The 23,678-nt window shown below is 55.8% G+C and overlaps 1 protein-coding gene and 1 pseudogene across 1 annotated transcript in view; one reads left to right on the top strand and one right to left on the bottom strand.

The window, feature by feature from the left end:
* CDH23 (cadherin related 23) overlaps positions 1-23,678 on the top strand; it is a 403,304-nt gene that overhangs the window by 166,542 nt on the left and 213,084 nt on the right. The window contains exons 7-9 of the mRNA XM_057308495.1: positions 5,636-5,830; positions 9,380-9,508; positions 17,117-17,195. Coding sequence (XP_057164478.1) covers positions 5,636-5,830; positions 9,380-9,508; positions 17,117-17,195 — 403 coding nt within the window. The remainder of the gene's footprint in view (positions 1-5,635; positions 5,831-9,379; positions 9,509-17,116; positions 17,196-23,678) is intronic.
* On the bottom strand, positions 3,620-3,736 carry LOC113259314 (U2 spliceosomal RNA; annotated as a pseudogene).

Raw genomic sequence — 23,678 nt, 5'->3', positions numbered from 1 at the left:
TGCAGGGAGAAGTTCCTAGAATGGGGCAGCCCACCTCAGCTGAAATGGGCCTTTTGGCCCTGCCTCTGCAGCCCAGGCCCACCCTGGCAACGGTTCTGTAGACCCCTGAGCCCCAAGCCTAGACACCAGAGGGGTACCTCCCAGGTGGGCAGAGCCGAGCTTTGTAGGGCATCCCTCCCCAGCCTGTCTTGACACTGCTGGTGTCAAGCAGTGAACGAGCTGTCCCCTGCCCACCCCTGCCACCCCCACATTCATGCTGATCACTGCAGTGACCTGACTGGATTTGCATGTTAAAAGGAGTGTCTGGGGACACTTTAAAAAGAGAGGGAGCCAGCATTCGTTCATCTAGGCTGTTTTATTCTTCTCCCCCTTATTACCTCCCTTGCCCCCAGCAGTCTAGGAGCAGTAGAAGGGAGCTTTGCTCTCTGTGGCCCAGCCGGGGCATTAAAAGGACAGAATCCCAGCAGGCAGGAGTCAGGCTGAGCCCGGGGCAGAGCTGCAGGAACGAGGAAGCCTTGCCTGGGGCTGGATGCATTCTGGGGGTACCGTGGGGGAGGAAGGAGCCGAGACTCTGGAGGACAGTGTCAGCCAAGGGGGTAGCCATAGGAAGGACAGCCCAGATGGGGTCTCTGCAGCCCAGCCAGCGACAGGAAGTGAAGTCCAGACAGGACCTGTGAAGACCAGGGCAGGGCAGGCTCTCAGAGGGACTTGTCTCTGCTTTTCTCCCGCACTGTGCTCCATTACCATCACCTCAGCGGGGCTTCCTCAGCCCACCCGTGGCGTCTCTGCCTGTAAATGTTGGCTTCTCTGTGGCGCTCGGCTGGTCATGCTGCCCACTCCAGCCCTAACCAGATAGCAAGAACCTTCTTTTTCAAGTCCAGAAGTCCTTTTCAAGTCTTTTTCAAGTCTTTTTCAGATCCAGAAGATGGAGTTAACGGGCCAGGCCCCGTCTGATTGGCCTCTTTGAGTCAGGTGATTACCCCTGGTCCAATCAGATGTGGCCTACAAACTTGGCTGCCTAGACCCTCCGCTTGAGTGGAACTGTGGGTAATAAGAGCATCTTTCCTTGGGAAGTGTGGGCAGGGAGGCAGTGGTTAGCGTCTCTGGGCAGCGTGAGTAAAGCGCTCTATATAGGACAAGGCATCACATTTGCGGTCGTGGCTCTGCCATTCACCACCTGGGAGACCTAGAGCTGGGCACAGTCCCTCGCTTTTATCATCAGTCATCTGGGGAGACAGGACTGGATAATCCCCAAGGCTCCTTCCTGCTCCTCCACTCAAGCGGTCCCTGAGTGGTGCCCCGTCGGCCCGGCCTCCGTGTTCAGGAGCTGCCTCCGGAAGCCCTTCCCACGACCTCCTCTCTCAGGCCCTCCAGTCCCACAGGGGAAGGTCTCCCAAAGTTCCCGCACCCTGAACCCCTCTGCAGCAGCCGTGAACTCATCAACAGAGATGGTCTCTTTCTGAATTTTAAAATGCCCATTTGTCTAAGTTCATGATAAAGAGCTTGATTGGCTGTTTTTAATACCCCCCTTTAAATAGAGCTCATCTCACGCTGCTTGTGATGGTACTTTATTGCCATAATAATAATTGCAACGACCATTTATTGAGTATTGCTCAATATTGCTGTGTGCCTGGCTCGGTGAGAAGTTTTTTTTTCCCCCTACACCTTGTCTCTCATAATTTTTTTCACAACCCTGGGGGAAGGTACTATTAACAGCTCCATTTTTACATTTTCCTTTACACAGGGAAACTGAGGCTGGAAGCATATGTTTGAGGTCTCCAGCCAGTAAGTGGAGAGGCTCGGACTCAAACTTAGGGAGTCTGACTCAGGCCATGTGAGCCACCAAGTTTTACTGCCTACAGCATACTCGGAAGCCCAGATACCCCTGGCACCGTAGAGGAAATCTGCTTGCGTGGAAGGTGTAGACCTTTAAAGAGGCGCGTCTGCACATTTGCATGAAGCGGCAGCTGGGTGCCTGGAGAAGCCCCCCAGGATAGGTGCCGATGAGCGCCCCCCCCCATATCCCTGATAGAGCATGGCGCCCAGGACCTGAAATGCGGGAAGTCAGCAGTCTTTTCTCTCCAATGGCTTGTCCCTTCCAAGTATATGAATGGCTCTTTGCCAGGCCCATTTAAAACCTTTTCTAAGTTATGCAGAAATTAAATGGGTTTTCACTGCAGGGCATGAGACATAATCTAAGAAGGTCAGACACAGGACCATTCCTTCTTTTCCCCCTTTTCCCCTGTCTTCTTGGATCTTGCTTTTAAATTGTCTGATCAGTTGCCCAGAGAGCCTTTGCCCCGGACCATGAGGTACGCATGGGTGAAATGTCCCCTCCTCCCCGAGGCAGGGGGCCGGAGAGCTGACATTCTCGAGGGAGCCATCCCTCTCCTCTGGGCACTGGCTCCTTGTGGGGAGTGGTCTGAAGTGCTGTCGAGCTCCCTCCCAGGGGGCTGCCTGCTCAGAAATCAGGACATGTCCATCCCTCTCATGGCAGAAACCCCAGGCCCTGTTGGAATGTTTTGTTCTGGAGTGTGGGGCTGACTCACGTGCTCACGTGCGATGTGCATATAGGACTCGAGGGGACAGGGGGACCGCGGGAGAACCGTAGTTGAGCTCAGAGACTTTAAAGATCTCCTCAAGACCAGTGCCATCATGGCAACACGTCGGGGGCAGGGGCGGCTCCACCAAGCCCAGCACCAGGGGAGCTCAGACTTCAGGGCTCTTTCTGCACCTGGTGGCCCAGGGTGTGTGTCTGCAGAGTACCTGCACCCATCAAGTCCCCCAGGAAACAGTTCATCTCCGTTACAACAAAGGCATTTCAGTGAAGAGACCATGACAGAGGGCATGCAGGGCTAGGGGGCATTACGGGATGTGGAGGCACCTGGGACCAGCAGCAGCCCTTCAGGCTGGAGTGGGAAGGCGAGGGGATAGTGGGGCTTGAGGAGCCCCCTGAAGGCTGCGGCCAGGGAGGAGGGGCCGCTGGCCTGGAGCTGGAAGGAGTGGGAAAGTAATACCCAAACTCTCCTCCTGCCTCTTTCCCAAACTCTGAGCTCCTACCAGCACCCTCCCCAGGCAGAAGCCAGCCTACAAGGGAGCCTGGGGCTGGAGGCAGTCCACTGAGGTCTCCCTGGGGTGGGGAGGGGGAGACAGAGCAGGGTACTCAGTGCATGTGGACAGGGAATGCCCAACACAGTATCACCATTAATATCCATAGTGCTTCTTGACACCTGCCTGCCCTCCCCTCGAAGCCATTCTTGTCTGCAGTCCTCTGGAAGACACAAGACGACAACATCACAACTGCCCGTTTCTGAGCACTTGTTATACGCCAGGAAATTTACACTCAGGAGCTCATGTTCTCTTCACCCTAACCCTATGGGATATTATTAACTTCAGTGGATAGAGAAGGGATTAAGGATCAGAGAGATTAAGTAACCCAAAGACACACAGCAAGGCTGGGGTTCCGACAGAGTCTGTCGATCCCTGAAATCCTGGCTCTTGTCTGCTCTGCCCCCTTGTACACTTGATTCTCTTCTGGAGGGAAAGAGAGCATCTGTTTTCCAAGCCACCGAGCTGAGGAGGGAAGGTCTAGCAAAGGAATAGGAGGTTCAGAAGCCCCGAGGTGTGAGGCAGCCTGCTGGGTTTGAGAAGTACAGATAGTTCTACCTACCAGAAAATATTAAACCGATAAGAACAGACGCTACACGTGATCTTAACCAGAAGGCCAAGAAGGGATGCCTGCCAGGAAATACAGTATGAAGGAAGGGACAGGGCCGGACCATGAGGGCCTGTGTTCTGTGCAGAGGGCACTGGGGAGTCATGGATGGTGTGGAGGAGAGCGGCCTCCCTGTCTGCTTCCTGTCCTCTGTGCTGGCGGGAGGACAGGTTAGGAGCCTGTCCATTCAGCTTGGCACTTGCCTCGTGATGGGGGAGGGTCAGCACACTCAGAAAGAAACAGTGGCTGCCCCATAGTCCTGTCCTCCAGAGGCCCCTTCCAGCCCAACTGGGGGTCTTACAAAACACCCTTGCCTCAAGCGGATGGTCCTGGGGAAGAGCTGCCAGCATGCCCCAGTGAAAGAAGCTGCTCCAAGCAATATGACACAGGGCCCAAGTCATGGCCAGCAGCACAGGGAGCAGGCAGCAGTGTGGGTGCCCTCCTGCAAAGGAGCCCTACAGGTGTCAGAAGGGACCCAGTCATCTTCATGGGACCAGGAATATTGTCTGTGCCATCAGGGATCTGACGGGCTATTCCCACCCTGCTGGCTGGGAGGGGCCACTCCTGGGGGCAGTTGAGCTCAGCGTCATAACCGAAGAGGTAGGGAAAGATCTGCCATCAGTGTTTTAGAGAAGTATTTCTTACAGAGCCTGAGATCATTGGCTTAGACTTAGCCAGCCCTGAGTTCCAGGCCCTCTTCTACCACCGCCTGGCTGTGTGACTTGGGCAAGCTACTTAACCTCTCTGAGCCTTAGCTTCCTTTTCAAAGGACAGTCAGTCGGTGGGAGCAGGGATTATTTGTACCCTTTTGTCTCTAGGAAGAGCCTCATTCGATTGCCTATCTCCAGGTGTGCCCAGAGCCCACTAAACTATGAATAAATTCCCTCGCCCCATATTCCACTGGCACGGCTTCCGTGCCGGGCACTGTGGTGGGCGCTGCGGTGATAAGAGCTGGCAGTCGGGCAGAGAGGCAAACCGAGCCTGAGCCCACGCTGAGTGCTCCCAAAGCCCCTCGTCTGTGTCTTCAAAAGGGATACTGAACACCTGCCATGTGCCAGGCCCTGTGCTAGGCAAGGCAGCTGGAGCCCTGCGGCTTCCGTGGGGCACACGTGCTGTGAGGGAAGACAGGCACTGACCAAGGAATTACGGAAGATAGGTGGGTGGTGAAAATCCCCTGGGCGAGGTGGGAACCTTAGTATAAACCGTGGTGGAGGGTGGGGGCGTGGTAGGGGCTGACCTGCCTTAGAAGTGGAGAAGGCTCCAAGAGGACCTCACATTTAACCAGAGACCCCAAGTCAGAAAAGGGCAGGAGTCTATGCACGGTGTGTAGCAGAGGGAATTGTGGTAGGCTCCCAGGAGGTGGTACCATTCGAGTGGGTCTTGTGGGTCTCTCGTGGAAGGCTGCCGTGGCCCAGGGATGGTATGTGGATGCCCTACCCCAGGGCAATCCAGGTAACCTCTGTGGTGCCAGGCAAAGCCCTCGGGGTCCCCCACCACCTGCCTGTGTCACACACCTCTCAGCTCCCCGCCCCGGAAGCCTCCTGACATGCAGACTCTCGGGTGCCCCCCAGAGCAGCCCCAGGCCTGGGGTTTGGGCAGCCAAAGGGCTCTGAACAGAGGAAATGACACCGCCAAGAAACAGGGGCTTGGGGACCAAAAGGCCCTCATCCAGAACGCCAGGATGAGCAGGTCATCTTTAGAACGGGTGCTGTTATAGCCACCAGGAGGCCATCAAAAAAAGGGAAAAAAAATAGATACTGCATTTTAAGTTCCTCTGAACCCTCTTAGAATAAAAATGACAAAGCCGCGGGTCTGGTTGGCTGGAGGGACGTGGTTAATGGGTTTTGGGGGAATAGTCACTGACAAAGGCAGCTGATCTGAGCACCACTCACCCTTTCGTTTGCTTTGCTTCACCCCCAGAACACGCCGGTGGGGACGCCCATCTTCATCGTGAACGCCACGGACCCCGACCTGGGCGCAGGGGGCAGCGTCCTCTACTCCTTCCAGCCCCCCTCCCCGTTCTTCGCCATCGACAGCGCCCGCGGCATTGTCACCGTGGTCCGGGAGCTGGACTACGAGACCACGCAGGCCTACCAGCTCACCGTCAATGCCACGGTGAGTCCCGCGCCGGATGTCTGCCTCCTCCCACCCTGGGAGAGAGCCACGGGACACCAGCGTCCTTCCCAGCTGGTCAAAGCTCTATAATAGCCATGCTGGCAACAGTCACAATAAGAACGGGAGCGGTGCTATGCCGAGCATTCAAATGGACTGTCTCCATTAAACCCCATGGCAGCCCTGTCTCATACGTAATATTGTTACCCATTTTACAGATGAGGAAACTGAGGCCCAGGAGCAATTCAGGTCATTGCCGCTGGTAACCCAGCCGCTGCACTCCAGAGCCTGCACTGGGAACCCTGCAGGACGTTCATGGTGTGGGTGTCCCCTCGCTCTCTGGAACCTCAGACAGAGGTGGCAGCCCAGCGGTGTCCTGACACCACCCTATATGCCACAGGGTCCTGAGTAGTGAGTGATGCTTACACAAGAGGGCCCACCCGTGTGCACCAACCATAATGCTGGGTCCTGGGAATTCTGGGATTAGTCAGTCAGAAGAGGGAGGAGTGAGAGGGGAATAATTGTCTCATTTTATGGCTGACACCGTTGAGACTCACAAGCCGATGAGTAGCGGGGAGCAAAAACGCAAACCCAGTTTGTCTGACACCAGTCCAGTGCCCCGTGGCCGGGAGTTTCTGAGTTTCCAGATCATCACAGCCGCTTGGCCTCTGTCGCCTGCTGTTCACGAGGGCCTGGGGGACAGGCAAGTGACACCCCAAGTGGGCTCCTAGTCCTGCACTCCTCCCTTGCAGGCTCCTCCGTCTGTCTCCAGGCACAGCTGGGACCTTCAGCAGGCAGCAGGCCTATTGTCCCTTCAGTTTCTGTTTAAAAAGCTCAGGCCGAGAGTGAAACAAGTTATAGGAGTCCCTCTTGACCTGTCAGGACCCATTTGCCTGACCCCCAGCACCCCCACCCCAGCCCCCTGTCACAGCAGTAGGGACGCTGGGGGCTCCACTTGCAAGTCAGAGACCCCAGATCCTGGGGTGAGACACATGGACTAGGTCCGGTTTGAAAGACGGTGTTCCCCCAGGCTTGGGCAACATGTAGAGTCCCCAGAAACCAGGAAATGCCCACTTTTCCTGGGGAGGCCACTGCGGGTGCCATTCACATTCTTTTCTTCTCCCCTGATTAAGTGGGGGTTCCTGGGAGGTCGTGTGTCTGGCTCTTTGTAAACCTGACATCTGGGATCAAGGGGGCGTGCAAGCCCAGAACCCACTCTCTGCATGCACCTGTGCCCTTGTGCGCCGCCTCACACCCACACACAGCCGTGCTGCCCCTCCAGCCGCTCTGCATTTGCTCATACCAGGGCCCAGAGACACACAGACGCTTGCGCTCTTTCTTGCTATGAGCCTGTCCCTGTCGAGTAATTTCTGTCTTCCATGAAAATGGCTTTGGGCAGGCAGGGAAAAGACCAGAGCCGGGCGCAGGCAAGAACCTGGGTGGCCGGACCCATCAAGAGGCCTGGGCTCCAGCTGAGATGGTGAATACAGTTAATCTTGCCCGCGATCAGGCCTTGGAGCAGTGGGACAGGAGGGGCCCTTCCACGCGGAGGGCTCCCCCACCTGTAGCACGGTCCCCTCAGGACTGGCACTGCACCCTTGGCGGCTGGACATTTCCCCAAGGAGATTCTCCTGTGTGGCCTCGCAGGGAGCAGCATGGGCTCCCAGCCACCCCTGGGTGGGCACCAGGTGGGGAAACAGGAGGAATTCCCTGGGAGTGGCTGCTGAGAGCTGCGGGCCCCAGAGTGCCAGCTGGGAGCCTGGCGAGGTGCCTGCCCTGCCAGGGATGTCACTGCCATCCCCTTTCCCCAGCCACGGAGTCCAAAGTAGGCTGGATCTGTGGCAGGAGCAGGGCTGGGGGCCCCGAGACTGGGGGATGGGGAGAGCAGGTGCCAGGCTGAACGAAGCCACCTACGCGCAAAGCCTGGTAGTGGCAAAAGAGAACCACTGGCCTCCCCTGCTCAAAGGTCAAGGGACTTTCTGTTCCTCCCACCCTGGCCCTGTCTGCCTGGTTGTTCGGGCCCCTGACGGAGAGCTCTCACACCATGGGCTGCCCCGAAGCCTGGGCTGTGGGTTCCATTGTCTTGGAGCCCAAGAGGCTGTCTCCCCAGTGTACCCTCTGCTCTGCCCCTCCCGCGTCAAACTCTCCTCACTGCTGCACCCAGTCCTCGTCCCCGAAGTCCCTCGCCCTCTCCACGGTGCCCCTGAGGACTCTTAGGACAACCTGCCGTCCCTTCCCAGAGGCTCCGCCGCACCTCTGTATTTGGAGCGCGGGAGCAGGCTCCAGGCTTGTTGTAATGGGGGGAAGGCTTTGCATCGCGCCGGTCACCCAGACCCAGGGAGACCTAATCAGAGCACAGTCACTCCTCAGCTCCCAGACCAGAGACTTTACAGGCCCAAGGGTCCCTGGAGGTCCTTGCGCTGAGCCCCTTCATCTGACAGAGAAGGAAATTGAGACCCCGAGAGGGAAGAGAATTTATTTGAAGTGACCCAGCAAGTCAGGGCCTGAGCTAATGTTAGGGCCCGAAATCAGAGCAGTTAGGGCAGGCTCGTATTACGAAAGGATCTGAGTTGGGTCCTGGCTGCACACTTACCAGCTGTGGGACTCTGGGCAACTTACTCCACGTCTGTGAGTCTCCCATCTGAATAACGGGCACATGGCAGCTTCAAAAGCAAGCAAGGTGCTAGCACGTGCCCACTACGGAATCTGTAATCTGCACTGAGCGGAGTCTGCTCCGGTGGGTTATTGTCATTCCATAGCAGACGGCTATGGACCAGTTGATCATGGTGGCCTGTGTATTTTAGGGCTATACAAGCTGTGGTTTTGGTTTCCTTTGTTGGCGTAAGGCTAAATTTCCAACTGACTAGGAGGGTTTAAACATGGCCTGCCTGGCCACAGGGGGATGGCCCGCATGACCTCTCAGGATTTCTTCCTGGAGTCCCCCAGATGTCACAGGCCCTGGGGCTCCCCCTGCTGGTTCTGTCAGAAAAGTTGCTTGACCAGTAACTCTTCCGTGCAGGGGTGGGGGGTGCAGGTCTCAGAGTGGCCCCCTCTGCTGTCAGAGGGCCTTTCTTCTGAGGAACGCCCATCCTGGTCATTCCCGTGCTGCCCTGGGATGAGAGGGGCGGGAAGTGGGCATGGGGAGGCCAGTGGCCCTCTGCCTGAATGAAGAGAAGTTGGTAAGGACAGCACCCCCTCTTTACCCCAAGCCTGTCATCCCACACCCACGACGTGTCCGGGGTGATGAGGCCTCGGCTGGGCTGGGGGCAGGACATCCGGCTGTACGCTAGCCCTGCTTTGTGACATTGGACAAGCCACCTTCTGCCGGGCCTGGGGGGCCCTGTTTGTGTTTTCCTGTACAGGTCAGAGATCACTGTGGGTTCTTCGAGTTCTCGAACTTCTGCGTACTAATGCTCTTCCTGAAGGACAGTGGGAGCACATGCGTCCATGTTTGTGGACATGGGTATCATGTGTGTTCAGGTGTGTGTGTGTGTATGTGTGTGCGTGTCAACAATGTCACCACCTAAGGCTGTGTATTCTTTGTCCTCTAAGGATCAAGACAAGACCAGGCCTCTGTCCACCCTGGCCAACTTGGCCATCATCATCACAGACGTCCAGGACATGGACCCCGTCTTCATCAACCTGCCGTACAGCACTAACATCTATGAGCATTCTCCTCCGGTAAGACGCTCTCTGGCCCCCATGGGACGCCCCTCTGAGCATCTATTAGGGACAGGGGGCCCTGTTTGGCCGGACAGGTGCTTCCTTGGCATTTCTTACTCCCCTCAATCCCTGTGCATGTCAGGGTTGGGTGTCTTAGCCCAGTGAAAGCCTAACCTCCTGTTCCTACCACACCACCACGCCCTGTGTCCTCACCCTCTCACTTCATCCCCAGAGGGCTCCAAGAGGCAAAAACACAAAGACTTACAAGTGTAAACTAAGGGGAGCAGTTCAGAAAGATTGATGTGGGGTGATAGGGATGCCTGCGGAACCAGCCTGGTCTGGAGAGCAGATTTGGACTCAGCCAGGCTTACCGTAACAGATCTGGGCTCAGCCACATCCCCCATGGTTCAGTCTGCCTCTCTCAGCCAACGAGCGCTGCCCAAGATGGCGGCAGTTTGCCCTCCACTCCCCAGTCCTCTCAGGCTCAGCTCTTCTCTGAGGGCACACAGCTCCAGTTGCCCCTCTAACGGCTCCGTCTTTGGATTTCTCAAGTCCCACATTTTTAAAAGAGGCATCTGATTGGTTGTGCTCCTGATTTTGTGCCATGTCACAAGGTCACAGATCTCCAGCCAGGCTATAAATTGGCTGCCCTTGGGCCCTGTGTCTGCCTCTGGTCCAGTCAGTTGTGACCGGGAGTCTTCGAGAACCAAACATGCTACTGCCCACTTGGCAGGGGCTGGGGGTGGGCAGCTTTGCTCACCCGTCCCTTGCCTGGTAGGCATCCGTGCTTCCGTGCAAAGTAGAATCAAGCACACATGCCGCGCTTCTAAATTAAGAAAAGCTGGCTCCTCTGGGCAGCTGCAACCCCTGGACATGCAGTCTGGGGAGCCGCTCTTGTGGAAAGAACGTGCCCTTCCTTTTGAGGGAACTCCGTGTGCTTGGAGGAAGGACGCACAACTGTGAGAGCCAAGCAGGGCACCCACCTGAACATGCGGATGGTAGGGGCCCCACCCGCCCATCTGCACAGGCTCACAGAATTGGGTATAAGTGAGACGCAGGCTTCCCTTGGCCAGGGTGCAGACTGTACCTGTAGGCCACCACAGGCCAGGGAAGCCTGACCTCCAATCTGGAGACCGTGGTCCATCCTGACCATGGCATCCTCAAAGCACTGTGCTTCTGTCTCTGGGCGTGTGGGCCACTTCCTTCTCGGGCCAGGTGTGGGCTGGAGGATCTAACAAGCCAGATGCTCTTTGGTCCTCTGCTGCAGGTGTCTGAAGCTGCATTTAGGGTAGGGGGGGACATTTCAATGCCCCCTACCCCAACCTGCTCTTTCTTAGTGGTCCATGGACAGCAGGACCTCTAGCTTTTGAGACTAAAGGCTATCTCCTTCCAAAATCTCTTTGCTACACCCACATCTTCTCAGCCCAGGGAGGCCTTCCCTGACCTTTCAGAGGAGGTGGGCCCCGCCAACTGCCCCTGACCCCGGACGCGCCCTTCTTAGCACTCAGTGCTCTCGGACAGCTTGCTCAGCCTGTTTCCCGCTGGACCGGAAGTGTAGTTCAGCAGGGATGGGGTCTGCTGTGGGCAAAACACATCAGGGGTGCCAAGGGTGTGTGTGTGCAATGAATGAATGAATAAATGAACGAGCGAACAATCAACAGAGCAATGCTCTGGTCAGACCAGCCCTCTCACCCTCCTACCATTCTCATCACCCCCATGCCTGTTCCTGTCACCAATCCAAAATCTGCCCATCTGCTGGTTCCCAACTTACTGGCCACCTTTCTTAGAATTTTCCCCCGGCTTCATCCTCACCAGCCCACAGACATAGCCCGCCATTTCTTTTCCCCCGGCTCTGGTAGCGTGGCCTCTCCCTGAATTGCATAATGTATTAGTGAATTATAGTTGCACCTGTAACGTTCACCAGTGTGTGAGCGGGTTATTTGGAGTTCCTGGGATCAAGGTGCCTGAGTCTCTAGGACCTGGTCTCAGCTTCCAGGGGATCTCCCAGGACATCGGGCCCAGGGCTGAATGCAGAGAAGGTGCTCAAAGCTAACTTGTTGATTGAAGTGAGGACGTTATGGTGGCCACGCGGCCAGAGAAACTTGGAGCAGGTCCCTGCACTCACCTTGGCCAGATCCCACACACTGTGGACCACTGTCTCATTGGGAAACGGGCTGGTAATGTCTGCAGCCCTGCCTCCATTCCCTGAGGGTTTTAAGGATTGGAGATCGCATCCTCGTGTAGAGTGCCCAGCAAGACATTCACTGGCAGTGGTTATGAGTTGGTTGTCCCTTGGGCGCTGTGAGGCCGCTAAAGCCAATGCCTCAGGCGCTCCCACGGGGCAGGTCTGAGCCCCACCACTTAGATCATGACTGGGCTCCGGGGGAGCCAGACAAGGAAGTAAGTGGGTGGTTTCGGACTCTCCCGGGCACCCACAGAATCGTCTCGCGTGCACCAGCTTGGCCTCCCCTCCCTGTGCCCACACTTGAAAGGAGCGCTCCCATTTCCATGTCTCTAGGACAGCTCTTTCTACCGCAGGCCAATTCCCTTATGCTCCAAGCCTGATTTTTCCAGGCTTCTAATCGGTTTCCATGCCTTGATCCAGACCCTGCATGTCGCTTTACAGTGTGGAACCCTGACTTAACTCCATACTTCCCAGGCCAGCCAAGGCCGAGGAAGGAGCTCCGTGGCCTGTGCCGCCTCCTCGCCCTGAGGACCCAGGCGTCCCCACTCCCAGCCTTGCCGCTGCTGGCCCGGGGCCTCCGGTCGGACCCTTGCCCACTCTGCCTCGCTCCTCCTCTTTATCTGCGGCTCCCAGCATGTCTGCCTCTCTCTATCGGTGTATCGGGCCAGCATGCCTCATCTAAAGTGTATATATTACCTAATAAAATCCTTCTTATTTGGGATTATTGCATCAAATTTTAATTTCCTCACTCGAGCAGCGGCATGTCGGCCTGCCCGTCAGTGAAGGACCGATAGAAGGTGAAAAGAGCGGATAAACTGCACAAATTACTGCTAGCTGATGCCTATCAGCCCTTTGACTGGAATTGACTGGAATTAAGGACTGAGAAATAGGATTTTCTGCCTCAGAATCTGCTGTGGCAGCTCTTGTCGGAAGTCCCCTCCAGCGCCCCCCCCGCCCCCCAAAAGGCGCCTCCCACTCCTGAAGCAAACTGTGGTCCACCTTTCAAGGCCGTAATCCTGTCATGGAAATGGGGACCGCGGACCCAGGGGAGAGAGGTGGGCTGGGACCCCTGAAGCCCTGGCCCTATGGGTTGCAGCTGCAGCTCCTGTCCCGGCCGGCTGCTCTGAAAATGGCAGGTGGCAGAAGGGGAGACACAAGCTCCTTCTAGGGGAGTCTCGGCTCCTCTCAAATCTGCCTGGACTTCCCCACCAGGACCCAAAGCTCAGGGGCCAGGGGCTGTGTCGCACCCCTCCCCCACCCGTCTTCAGCACACCCACTGGGCTTGAAGCCCCGGGCCTGTCCCGTCTGCCACAGAGCAGTGGAGTCCCCCAGACCCACCCCAACACAGGCCGGCATTCCCCAGTCACCCTCAGCCCTCCCCCCCACTCACCACGCCTTGTGACTTGAAGCCAATTCTGGAACTTTCTGAACCTGTTTCCTCCCATACTTCCTCGCATTTGGGCTTGTGAGGAAAACGTGAGAGTACCTATGTTGGGTGTCCCGCATAGTGCTTGGCACACAGTAGGCGCTTAACCAGTGTGAGCTCTCCCCAGGCCGTTAGCTGTTCTCTCGCTATAATACTCAGAAGACGCCTTCGCTCCAGGGTACGGAGTGTGAATCTGGGGTGCTGGGGAGTCCGCATGTGCTGAAATTGGGCACTGCACGAGCATGCATTGTCTGGGAAGAGGCACGTGAACTTTCATCAGGTGCTCACAGGGGTCCCAGTGAACGGCGACAGTCACCTTTACAGCATTTGCTGTGTACTGGGTATGGTCCAAGTATTGCACACGTATCAGGTGCTGAGGAGTGGGGCTGTTGTACCCATTTCATAGACGGGAAGAACAAGGCAGTGAGCGATCCAGTAACTCACTCAAAGGATTTGAGCCCAGACAGTCTGGCAACAGAATCAGACCCTCTAACCCCCTCACCATACTGTTCTTCCCACCACAAGGAGCAGGGACCCTGGAGGCCTGCGCACCGTTAGCCTCTCGGGGGAGCCTCATTTCCTTACAACGTGGGTTCCTGGATGGGAGGACCCCCATGGCAGGGTGGACCCTTCTCTGAGCCTCCTGGGCCTGCCCACCTGCTCTCCCTGCCGCGTGCTTGTGCGTACCCCCACCCCCGCCCCTATCTGGGGAACCAGCCAGTAAGGGGCCTGGCTCTGGTCCGGGCAGGGGCCATGCTTCTCCATCCCGTCGTCTTTGGAAATAAGTTTCAGTATATTGAAAATATAATTACTAAGACTCTGAAACAAGAGCCGTGGGATCCCAAGAGCCCCCATTCCTCCCCGTTAATTCCTTCTTATAACATTTCCAGTCTTTGTGGCTGCACTTGTATTAAAAGCTCAGGGTTTTATTAAAAATGGATTTATTTACCCAAAAAGAGATGAAACCCCAAACTTTGTCAGGAGCCTGTTGGCTCTCACTTCCCAGAAGCTCAGGTGTGGCTCTTCCTGGGGAGAGCCAGCCTCCCTGTCCTCTGGTCTTCGATTGCCCACCGGCCCCCATGAGCCCCGCCTGCCCACGAGCCTCCAGGCAGCCCACGGTGGGGGTTTCCATGGGGAGATGCTCGCAGGGCTCTGAGGCCTGAGGGTTCTTTGGCCACTAGGTCCCCATCTTTGCACAGGCCAGCACTGGCCCCCCTTTCAGTCCTCTTAAGGTATACTTGTCCTTATCTGTAGGCCCAGCTCAGCTCAGCCACTCCGGTTTGTATGCCTGGGGACATGCAGCTGTCCCTAGAGGTTTACTATTTAGTGACTTTCCGGAAAGGTGCTCTGGTGGCTCTGGGCCCAATTAACCTGGCAGGCTTGTCCCTGCCCTCAGCAGACCAGAGGCTGCCTGGGGACCCTCAAACTGGGACACTTTCAGGGCCCAGGCCAGATGAGACTCTAAAAGAGGGAGTGGTCTCCGTGGCCAGAAAGCCTGTCTTGGCACCTGAGCCCACACCAGAGCCCCACACTGTTGGGACCTCCTCCTGGGGACAAACCCAGGCCTCTCCTATGTGAGGAGTGGCCCCTGCAGGGGCAGACCCCGCCACACACAAAAAGAGCCCCTTGAGGGGTGACGTTGGAGGAAACTGTTAGTGCAGACCCTGCGATGACCCTCCACAGATGCCTGGGGCTGGGGCCATTAACAGATGTTCCAGGGGGACAGTCAGTCTTCAGATCAGAAAGCCCTGGAGAACAAAGGTTAACAGGGTTGCCGTGGTGTGGTTTGGTTTGGTTTGGTTTTAAATCACTTTACTACTTTGAGGAGCCGTTACTACACTGAAGCCGAAGGGAATAGTGGGATATGTCAGTTGTCCCAAATTTGACATGAGCTAAACCTTGTGAAGTGCTTAGATTAGTGCCTGCCACATAGCAAGGACGTTCACAAATGACAGTTACCATTATTAAAACAGAACCTGGGAGGGAGGCGGCATCGCTTGGCAGGCAAGAGCATTTTGGAGCCAAAGTACCTGACTTTGAACCCTGGCTTCACCATCCCTTCCTTGCAGTGGGACCTTGCCAAGGTCCCCCTTAACTCGAATTCCTCAGTTTCCCCATCTAGAGGACGGGGCTTCTGGGATAAGCGTGAGGGTGGAATGAGTTCGTACCTAGAAGGCATTTGCAATAGCACGGGGCACAGAGTCAGTGCTCGGGAAAGAACAAGGCTCTCGAAGCTGGTACCTTCTGGTCTCTGGCATGGTTCAGGTCCTCAGAACCCACTTGGGGAGAGGCTCATTTAATGGTGTCTTTCTCTGAGTTCATAACAGTCTGTTCCCCCAGGGGATGTAGCCAGAGCTCCTGTCTCCCCGGCGAAGGAGCCCCAAGGAGGGAGCCAGACCTGCTTTCTGCACGGCCTTGGCCTCAGGGCTGTGTCCATGTTTCTGCGGGAACCGTTTCTCCTGGAACATTCTCACCTTCCCTCGGCCCGAGCTAGAGGTGTTCCAGATTGCTGCACACCTGGGCCCAGGAGAGGACGGAGAGACAGCCACACAGGGACAGCACTGCTCTGGGAGGGTGACTTGGGGCCACCCCTTGTGTGTCTCGCCCCCACCGTCCTGATCAGAGGGCCTGGATGTCAGAGCACAGGACTCTCTCCACAGGAGGAGGTGCTCAGGTAGGGGTGGAGGGTGCAGCCTGCAGACTTCACCCTCTAGCTGATGGACAGCCACAAGAGATTGTCCTGAGACATGTAAATGCCAGGGTTGATTTTCCCTAGGGCATGGGGACAGGACTTTCCTGCTGGTTGTTAACCAGGGGAAACTGCAGCCCAAGCCAGAACCTCAGGGAGGCGGGTGGAGAGGCTTGGCTGGCTGGACGATGGCGTGCTAGGGCCTGGAGAGTAAGGTGAACGTCTCCGTGGGCAAGGGGCGCTCAGCAGGTGGTAGCGGTGGCAGCGGTGATGTGAGAATCCTCTTTTGTGCATCCAGTTATTCAATCAACCAACCAGTCCATCAGCTGATATTTGAATGTGCCCATTCATGCCAGGATCCCTTTCTGGAGAGACTTACGCCTCTAAGTCCCCGCCTGTGCTGTATCTTTTGCCTTCTGTATCATTTTCTCTCCCTGGCAAACTCCCACTCCTTCTTCATGACCCATCCTCAATGCTGCTGTCTGTACAACCCTTGGCCAGGTCTTCCAGGAGGACTTCGGTGCTTTGGAGTACATTTCTGCGTCTAAGCACCCTTAGATGTGTATAGCAGTGTCTGTGAATCTGTCCTTGGCCCCTCCCCCACAGGCTGTGTGCGCCCTAAGAGCAGGGACCCCTGAATCCCCATCCTGATATTCCCAGATCCTGGTCCCTTCTTCCCGAGTGCTGCAGGGAGAAGGAACAGGTGAGGGACAGAACCATATGAGGCAGGAGCTGCTGGTTGCTGTGCTGGATAGGGCATAGCTCATAGGGCCATGGTGGCCTCCAGGCTCATCCCTGGAGATTCTCACTTTCAGGATTTGCAATACTTTCATTAGAAGAGTGATTGATCCAGGATGTTCCCCTTTACTCAAGTCCTAGTAAAAGCAAGATCCCAGGGTCTTTTGCTGTTATTCATATTAAGGTAGGGCAAACTGAAATCAGAAATGTACCTTCCTGAATTCACACAGCAATTTGATGGGTGGTTGAGATAGAGGCCAGATCTCTTGTCCCCCAGCTTGTTTTTCCTCTTTCCTGGGTGGTTGTACCAGACGAGGCGAGATGGGGAGGGGAAGGGGGAACAAGAGCATCAGTGAGATTGGGCCTCTCCAAGGGACTCTGAGGTGTTTACTGAGGCCTCAGTGTTATGTCCCCAGGTTGATGGGGAAAGCTGAGACCCGAGCCCTCAGTAGCTACTTCCTAGGCTGGCCTTGTGGCAGGGAGTCCACTACCTGGGGAGGGAAGCTGCAGGTGCCAAGACAGCTACAAAAAGAGATGACCACCCAGGGACTCGGCAGCCAAATTAGTTTCGTCCTCTCTCCTACCCAGGGCACAACGGTGCGTGTTATCACAGCCATTGACCAGGATAAAGGACGTCCCCGGGGGATTGGCTACACCATCGTCTCAGGTAAGGCCTTGGTTCCCTGGCCCTCCACCCTCACTGCAGGAGTGCCGGGCTCTGCAGGGCTGAGCAGAGTCTGAGCGTGTGGACAGTGGTATGAGGGGACTCGCCCCCAGGGACAACCCTGGGCAGAGGGCCTGGAAGGGGACTGAGTGGCTAAAGGAGGGAAGAGCCGGGGAGGAGGGGAAGAGCTGGGGACTGAGGCTAACATACTGGGGGCCGCTTGGGTGGCACTGGGGGACAGGTGCATGTGCCACTGTCTGAGGTCAGAGGCATCTGAGCACTTTGGGGCTCTGAGCCTGGGTCACTGGGGACCCCATCTAGCTCCTTTGGTGCTGTGGGTGTTTCTTTGTTTTTCTTTTCTGACTTGATGAAAAGGTGGCAGTTTGTACATCATTTTAAGATGAATAGAACTGCAACTTCAGCTGATTTCATGCTCTTTTCACATTTCTGACCATGAGTTCATGTCTCGTCGGGAATGTTGCAGGGGAAGCACAGAGCCCCCTCCTCTCCCACCCCATCTCTTGGTTAAGCAGAATAGTGACAGAATAGTGACTGGCTGCAGAGAAGGTTCTGCGCGATGGGATCCCTGATCCCATGTCCCTACCTAAAGACAGACCAAGTAACTCCGTTTGGCTGTCCCAGGACTGGGTGGCTTTGGAGAGAGGGAGTCAGTGAGAGGCCCATGAGGAGCTGCTCCCTCACACACAGACTCTCACTCTGTCCCTGTGCTCCCACCCCACCCCACCCCACAGGTGGCTTCCCCCCCCCCCCCCGCCCAACAGTCAGTGAAGAGTCAGCCTCATGCATCTGGGTAGGCCGGACTGATGGCCAGGAGGATGGCAGACCACCAGGCTGGTGTCTACCCCATCGCCTCTCCCGACCACACCCCCACAGCAAGGAGTGACATTTAGGGGACATTTTTTCCCCTAAAGCTCAACAAACACCAAGGTGTAATGATCAAGAACATAGAGGATGGAGTCTCATGAGCATATTGCCTTGGGTGGGTCTCTCTACCTCAGTTTCTCATCCATGAAATGGGAGCAATAAGAGTACGTATCTTGGGTGGTTAAGGATCAGAAGACTTAGTATATGTAAAGAACCTAATTCATGGATGTAAGTTCCTTCATATGTGTTAGTTGCTGTTATTATTATTATTGCTGGCAGCTAATAATAACCTTGGGAAGCTGAGAGTTAGCTGGTGGGAAGAAGACCCCCCCCCATCCTTGGGAATGCAGGAAATCAGGGATATTGTGGGCTCCCTGTGACCTGCAGCTGCCGGCATGACTACTAGTGTGTCTTTAAGCCCAGGGTACCCCAGGACCCTAAGCAAACGCCACACCGGCTCCTGTGGTCAGCAGCAGCAGCAGCAGGGGTTCAGGCCTCTCCTCCCAACCCCATTTCCTCCCCATTCTGGTGCCCAGCACAGGACTCAGCAGGGTAAACCCCAATATGTACTTGTGGAATGAAGAAAGACAGGAGAGAAGGAATGTGACTCTAGGGTCATGGCCTTTCAAATTCCAGTATGCCCAAGAATCACCTGGAGCTCCTACCAAAATGCAGAGTCTGTGGCGCCCGCAGAGATTCTCATTCTGTGAAACTGGGGTGGAGCCCCGGAATGGTCCTTTTTCACAGCACCCTGGGTGCAGATGTTCCTTAGGCCAGGGTGTGCGGGGGAGGGAAGCCATTCTGCAGGAAGGCAGACTCCCCAGAGAATTAGGGGGCCCTCTCCTGCTGAGCAGAGAAGGAGGGAGGCCCATGCTGGTGCTGGTTTCCTTCGTGACTTTTTCAATTTGGGAAGCAAAGCAAGTGCCTCCCAGGGACAAGGGGCTTGTCCTGGAGACCTAAGGGAACACCGGTGAGCCCCAAGAGTGATAGAGTTGAGGAGCCAGGAGAAGGCGGCAGCATAAGGGGACACCTGGCTGGGTGGGGGATTGTCTCCTCATCCCCTTGCCTGTGGGCTGGTTCCAGACATACCCCAGCCTAGATGAAGGTGGGGAGCAAGGAGCCAGGAGCTAGCCCGTGGTCGTGGCCACATGGAAATTCCTGCGTGACACTGAGAGGCCATCCTCCAGGGCATTGGTCTGTTCCAAGTTGCTGCCGGGTGCCAGGCCACCAGCCTCAGACCCTCAGGCCCTCTCCAGCCCTCAAAGATGGCCCCAGCCAGCTTTCCCTCCTCACCTTCTCCCCTGGGAGCAGGAGGTAGGAGGGTAGAGATGCTGAGCCTTTGGTGTCTGGGCTGGGCTCTGAAGCCTGGAGTCTGGGGACAATTGCCTGTGGCAGCATACTATGAGATTTCCGGGGCATACTCCCCTGCGCCAGTCCCCAAATGTAAACAGCAGGATGAGAAGGGAGACACAGGATGTGAAACTACAGGTAGGCGATGTGTGTGAAGGTGGGAACAGGAGGCAGAAACTTCCAGAAAGCTTGCAGCACTTAACATAGCGTTTTAGGAGTCCCACTGCCAGCACAGATGTGTTTTGAGGGCTTTGAGAAAGGATGACAAATGAGTTTCCTCTTACATGCCAACTGTGATTGATTGGTAATGCCTGGCTGAAGAGGACCATGAATCCAAACAGGCTCAGTGCAATATTCAATTGGTAGAGTCTGCTATGGGTGCAGAAATAGAGAGGGCAGACAGCACCTGCTGCAAGTATTTGCCGTCCTTGCTAAGAGAGCACTTGGACCTCGTTTGTAGGGTGGCCTTGATGGTTGTTTAACTCTCTCATGGGTGTTTGTCACCACACAAGCCACAAACCCCACCCAAATTCTTTTTAGGTAGCTTGAGGAAAGGGCAGCGCTTCCCGGGATTCCCCTCCCTCCCCATCCTGAGTACATGGCTCACCTAGCTGCCCACCCACCTGTTCCTGCCCGCCCTTCTCTCTGGCCCTGGGCTGGCATGGTCTCCCTAAAGCAGGCAGACAGGCAGGAGAGTGAAGTCCCCAGGGGAGCAGGTAGACAGAAAACTAGGATATGGCCTCATCTCTACTTCTCTCGACCAGTAGACACTGCTGCAAAGCACTTTGTCTGCCAAGGATCTGGCCTCACACACATGCGTTTCCAGTGCCGTTAAGTCTCAGCCCTTTCCTGGGAGGCTCAGCCAGTGTCTGTTTGCCTTGAAGCAGGAAGAAGGAATGCCCACAAGGGCACCTTCACGCTGACTGGCCCAAGCTGGCCCTGAGTACCCCATGGGAGCCTGCTCCTGCCCTGGATGCTAAGGAACCATTTCCATTTGAAAGAAAAAATGCAGGTTGCAGGGGCTCCTGGAGCCAGATGTGAGTCTTGATGGCCACTGTGGGTGACTGAGTCTCTGGGCACCTCCAGAGCCTGGGCAGGGGGTGACTCTGTCTGCATGTGGGTAGACACAGGTCTGAACCCATGAGTGATCCATGGCACGTGGTTAACCTGCTTGGCTCCTTAAGGCCCCCGTCCCCTCTGGGCTGTTTATCAGCCCTGAAGCTGGGGGGATTTATGTCTGCACACCAGCGCTTTCGCCATTACTAATGACCCCTCTGTTTTGCCAAGAACAAAGAGGCCTTCAGAGGTAAGTTATGGCTCCATTGCCATCAATTTGTTCTCAGCCTCTTGTGGCCAAACTGAGACTGAAGAATGACAAGGTTCTTTCCCTCAGAGGACCTGGCACAGGCCCCATCTGCTTCCTCAGCCTGTGCCTGCCCTGCCACTCACCAAGGGCATCACTTCTCCCAGGGCCCAAACAAAATGGGGCTCCCATCCCCAATGGCCAGCCCAACCTGGGGTTCAACAGACACCCTCCTTTGCCAGATGGAGGCAGTCCTCCTTCAAGGAGCAGCTGTGCCCCACCCCACACAGAGCACTGAACTTGGAGTCCAAAGTTGTGGGTTCAAGGCCCAGCTCTGCCACCTGCAGCACTGTGTCAAAAAAAGGCATTTGACCCCTCTTCACCCCATAATCCTCATCCATGGTACAGGGTTAATAATTTCTACGGCAGATAAAGTGGTGCCAGAGAGACTCTAAAGGACCATAAAGTATTAAGCATTATTAATTATCAAGGAAAGATCAGGCCCAAGGGTCCTGGGGACTTCTATTCATTCGTTTCCTCCTTCATCCATTCAAGCAGAGAAGTGGTTGAGAGTGCGGGCTCTGGGGCTGCTGTCCAGGGTGCTGACCACTAGCTCTGTTGGCTGGTACGGTTGCCTGTGGCTACTGAACACTTGACCTGTGGCTAGTCTGTAAGATAACCTACAGGATTTTGAAGACTTAGTATGCAAAACAGATTATAAAGCATCTCATTAATTATGTCTTATACTGATGACGTGTTAAAGTGCTATTTTAGATACACTGAGTTAAATACGACATAGTATTAAACTTAATTTCATCTATTTTTTTTAATGCAACTACTAGAGAATTTAAAATACCACATGCAGCTCGCATCCTATTTCTGTGGGCAGCTCTGTTCCAGGGTTAGACTGCCTCGCTGGTCTGCTACCACTGACCAGCTGTGTAACCTCTGAGCTGTTAGTTTTCCAATCTGTGAAATGGAGGGAAGGTAGCCTGAGCCTCACAGGGAAGCTACGTGCATACAGTGAGTAAGGTGTGCAAGCACATAGAAGAGTGCCTGATTTTATAGCAGGTGCTCAGCAAATGTGGACTCTTGGCCTCCACCCACGGTGGTTGGAGGGACTTCTCTGGGCCAAGAGCTGCGCTAATGTTGTGAGAGGGTGTGGGGTTGGAGGCACCATCTCGGCCTCAGGAACCTGTACTGTAGGTGGGGAGGCAGACTGAGAAGCATGGGCCGTGTGGACATGGAGTGATGGCTCCCCGGGGGGCCCATTAGACTGTTCTCGCTACTTCTGTATATGTTTGAAAACATCTGTAACAGGACGTGAGAAAGAATCCATGGGAGGGGGCGCCTCCCCCCGTGGTCACTAGGATGAGGAGACTCACTGAGAAGAGATCACCTGAGCCACCCACTGAGTGATGAGCAGGAACTGGCCGGGAACGGTGGAGTCAGGGTGTTGCAGGCAGAGGGAACTGCACGTACCAGAGCACGATCCCAGAGCAGGAGAGAGTGCACGGTCGTGGAACTGCAGTAATTCAGCATGGCTGAGCGCAGCGTGCAAGAGAGACCTTGGGGAGACCAAGGCCACCGAGGGAGGCAGGGCCCAGCCAGGCAGCGTGGAATGCCCTACTTAAGAGAATGCCAGGCCTTGCTCCCGAGGGTCGCCAGGAGCCAGTTCAGTAGGGGAGGGGCATGGTTGAGGTGCGTTGCAGGAAGCTCACTGTGGTCAGACTGGAGCCACTGGGCTGCGGGAGGGCAGGCAGGAATAAGCAGGCCCAAGGGGAGGCTGTTGTGGTGTCCGTCCCCCAGCTGGACATCCCAGTGAGGGAGCAGAGACAGCAGAGCCAAAAGAGGGTGAGGAGGCTAAGGTGACAGGTGGCTGTTGGGACAGGTGGCATAAGATTGGCCCATGGCCTGAGATGGCTTTAGAGCCCCCTGAGCAGGGATGTTGCTTAATTTAACACCCAACCACTGTGTGTTCCAGAGAGGAACGCTGTCTTCCTAAGTGCCCTTGAGTGGGTGACCAAAACTCTCGAAGGACCAGTTTTTCCACCCTTTAACAGGGCCAGTTGTATCTTTCTCACAGAGTTGTGAAAATAAAAATAAGTGAGTCTGCTATCTAAAGTGAGTGGCATTTGGCAAGTGTCCCACAGGTCACTGCATGGTAGGCCCTCGGCAGACGCCAGCCATTTCCCTCCTCTGTTGCCTCCCGTGAGGATGCAGTAGAGACAGCCATGTGGCATGCAGTCTGAAACCCGCATCGCTAGCTGAGGCCGCTCTCGTGTGCCAGCAAGCCGGGCTCCCCCGGTGGCCAGGAGCCAAGGCTGAAGACTTCTCAGTCAGCCCTAAGGGCACTGAGGGTTCTGTCCTGCCATCAGCTTCCTGCAAGCACCCAGATTTTTCATTGGTTCTCCGTCCCCTGTGGTAGGGAACCCATCTACAGAAGGCTGTGGAACAGCGGTTCTCAGCACAGGGGTCTGAGACGGGCAGCAGCAGCACCTGGACACCTGTTGGGCATGCGAGTTCTCAGGCCCCACCCCAGAACTACTGACTCGGGGCCCAGGGAAGGGGGCCCACAAAACTGTCTTAAAGAGTCCTCCAGGGCTCTGTCTGAGCCCTTTCTGGAAGCATTTTCCTTTCCCACACATGCTAGACTGATGAGTTCTGTCATTTGACTCTCTCCTTCCCATCACTGATGCTAAAGGGCCTTCTTTCCTTTGCCAGAAGGGCCTTTACCACCTGGAGAGTGAGGGTGTGGCCAACAGCCCATACTAGCACTTTCCACCATGTCCTGTGCTACGGCCTCTCTCAGCGCACACACCGCCTTACAGGCTATGGGGGCCCCAGCTCTCCCACCGCCCATGCCTTGCAGCCCACATCCCTTTACCCATTGCAGCCCTGCCTGCCTGGGCCTTCTGCAGCTCCAGAGTGTCCCCCAGGGGGAGTGG

The sequence above is a fragment of the Ursus arctos genome, unplaced genomic scaffold, assembly GCF_023065955.2.
Source record: "Ursus arctos isolate Adak ecotype North America unplaced genomic scaffold, UrsArc2.0 scaffold_7, whole genome shotgun sequence".
NCBI classification, from domain to species: Eukaryota; Metazoa; Chordata; class Mammalia; order Carnivora; family Ursidae; genus Ursus; species Ursus arctos.
The sequence above is the reverse complement of the archived record's forward strand: the minus strand, read 5'-3'. Positions and strand labels throughout refer to the sequence as shown.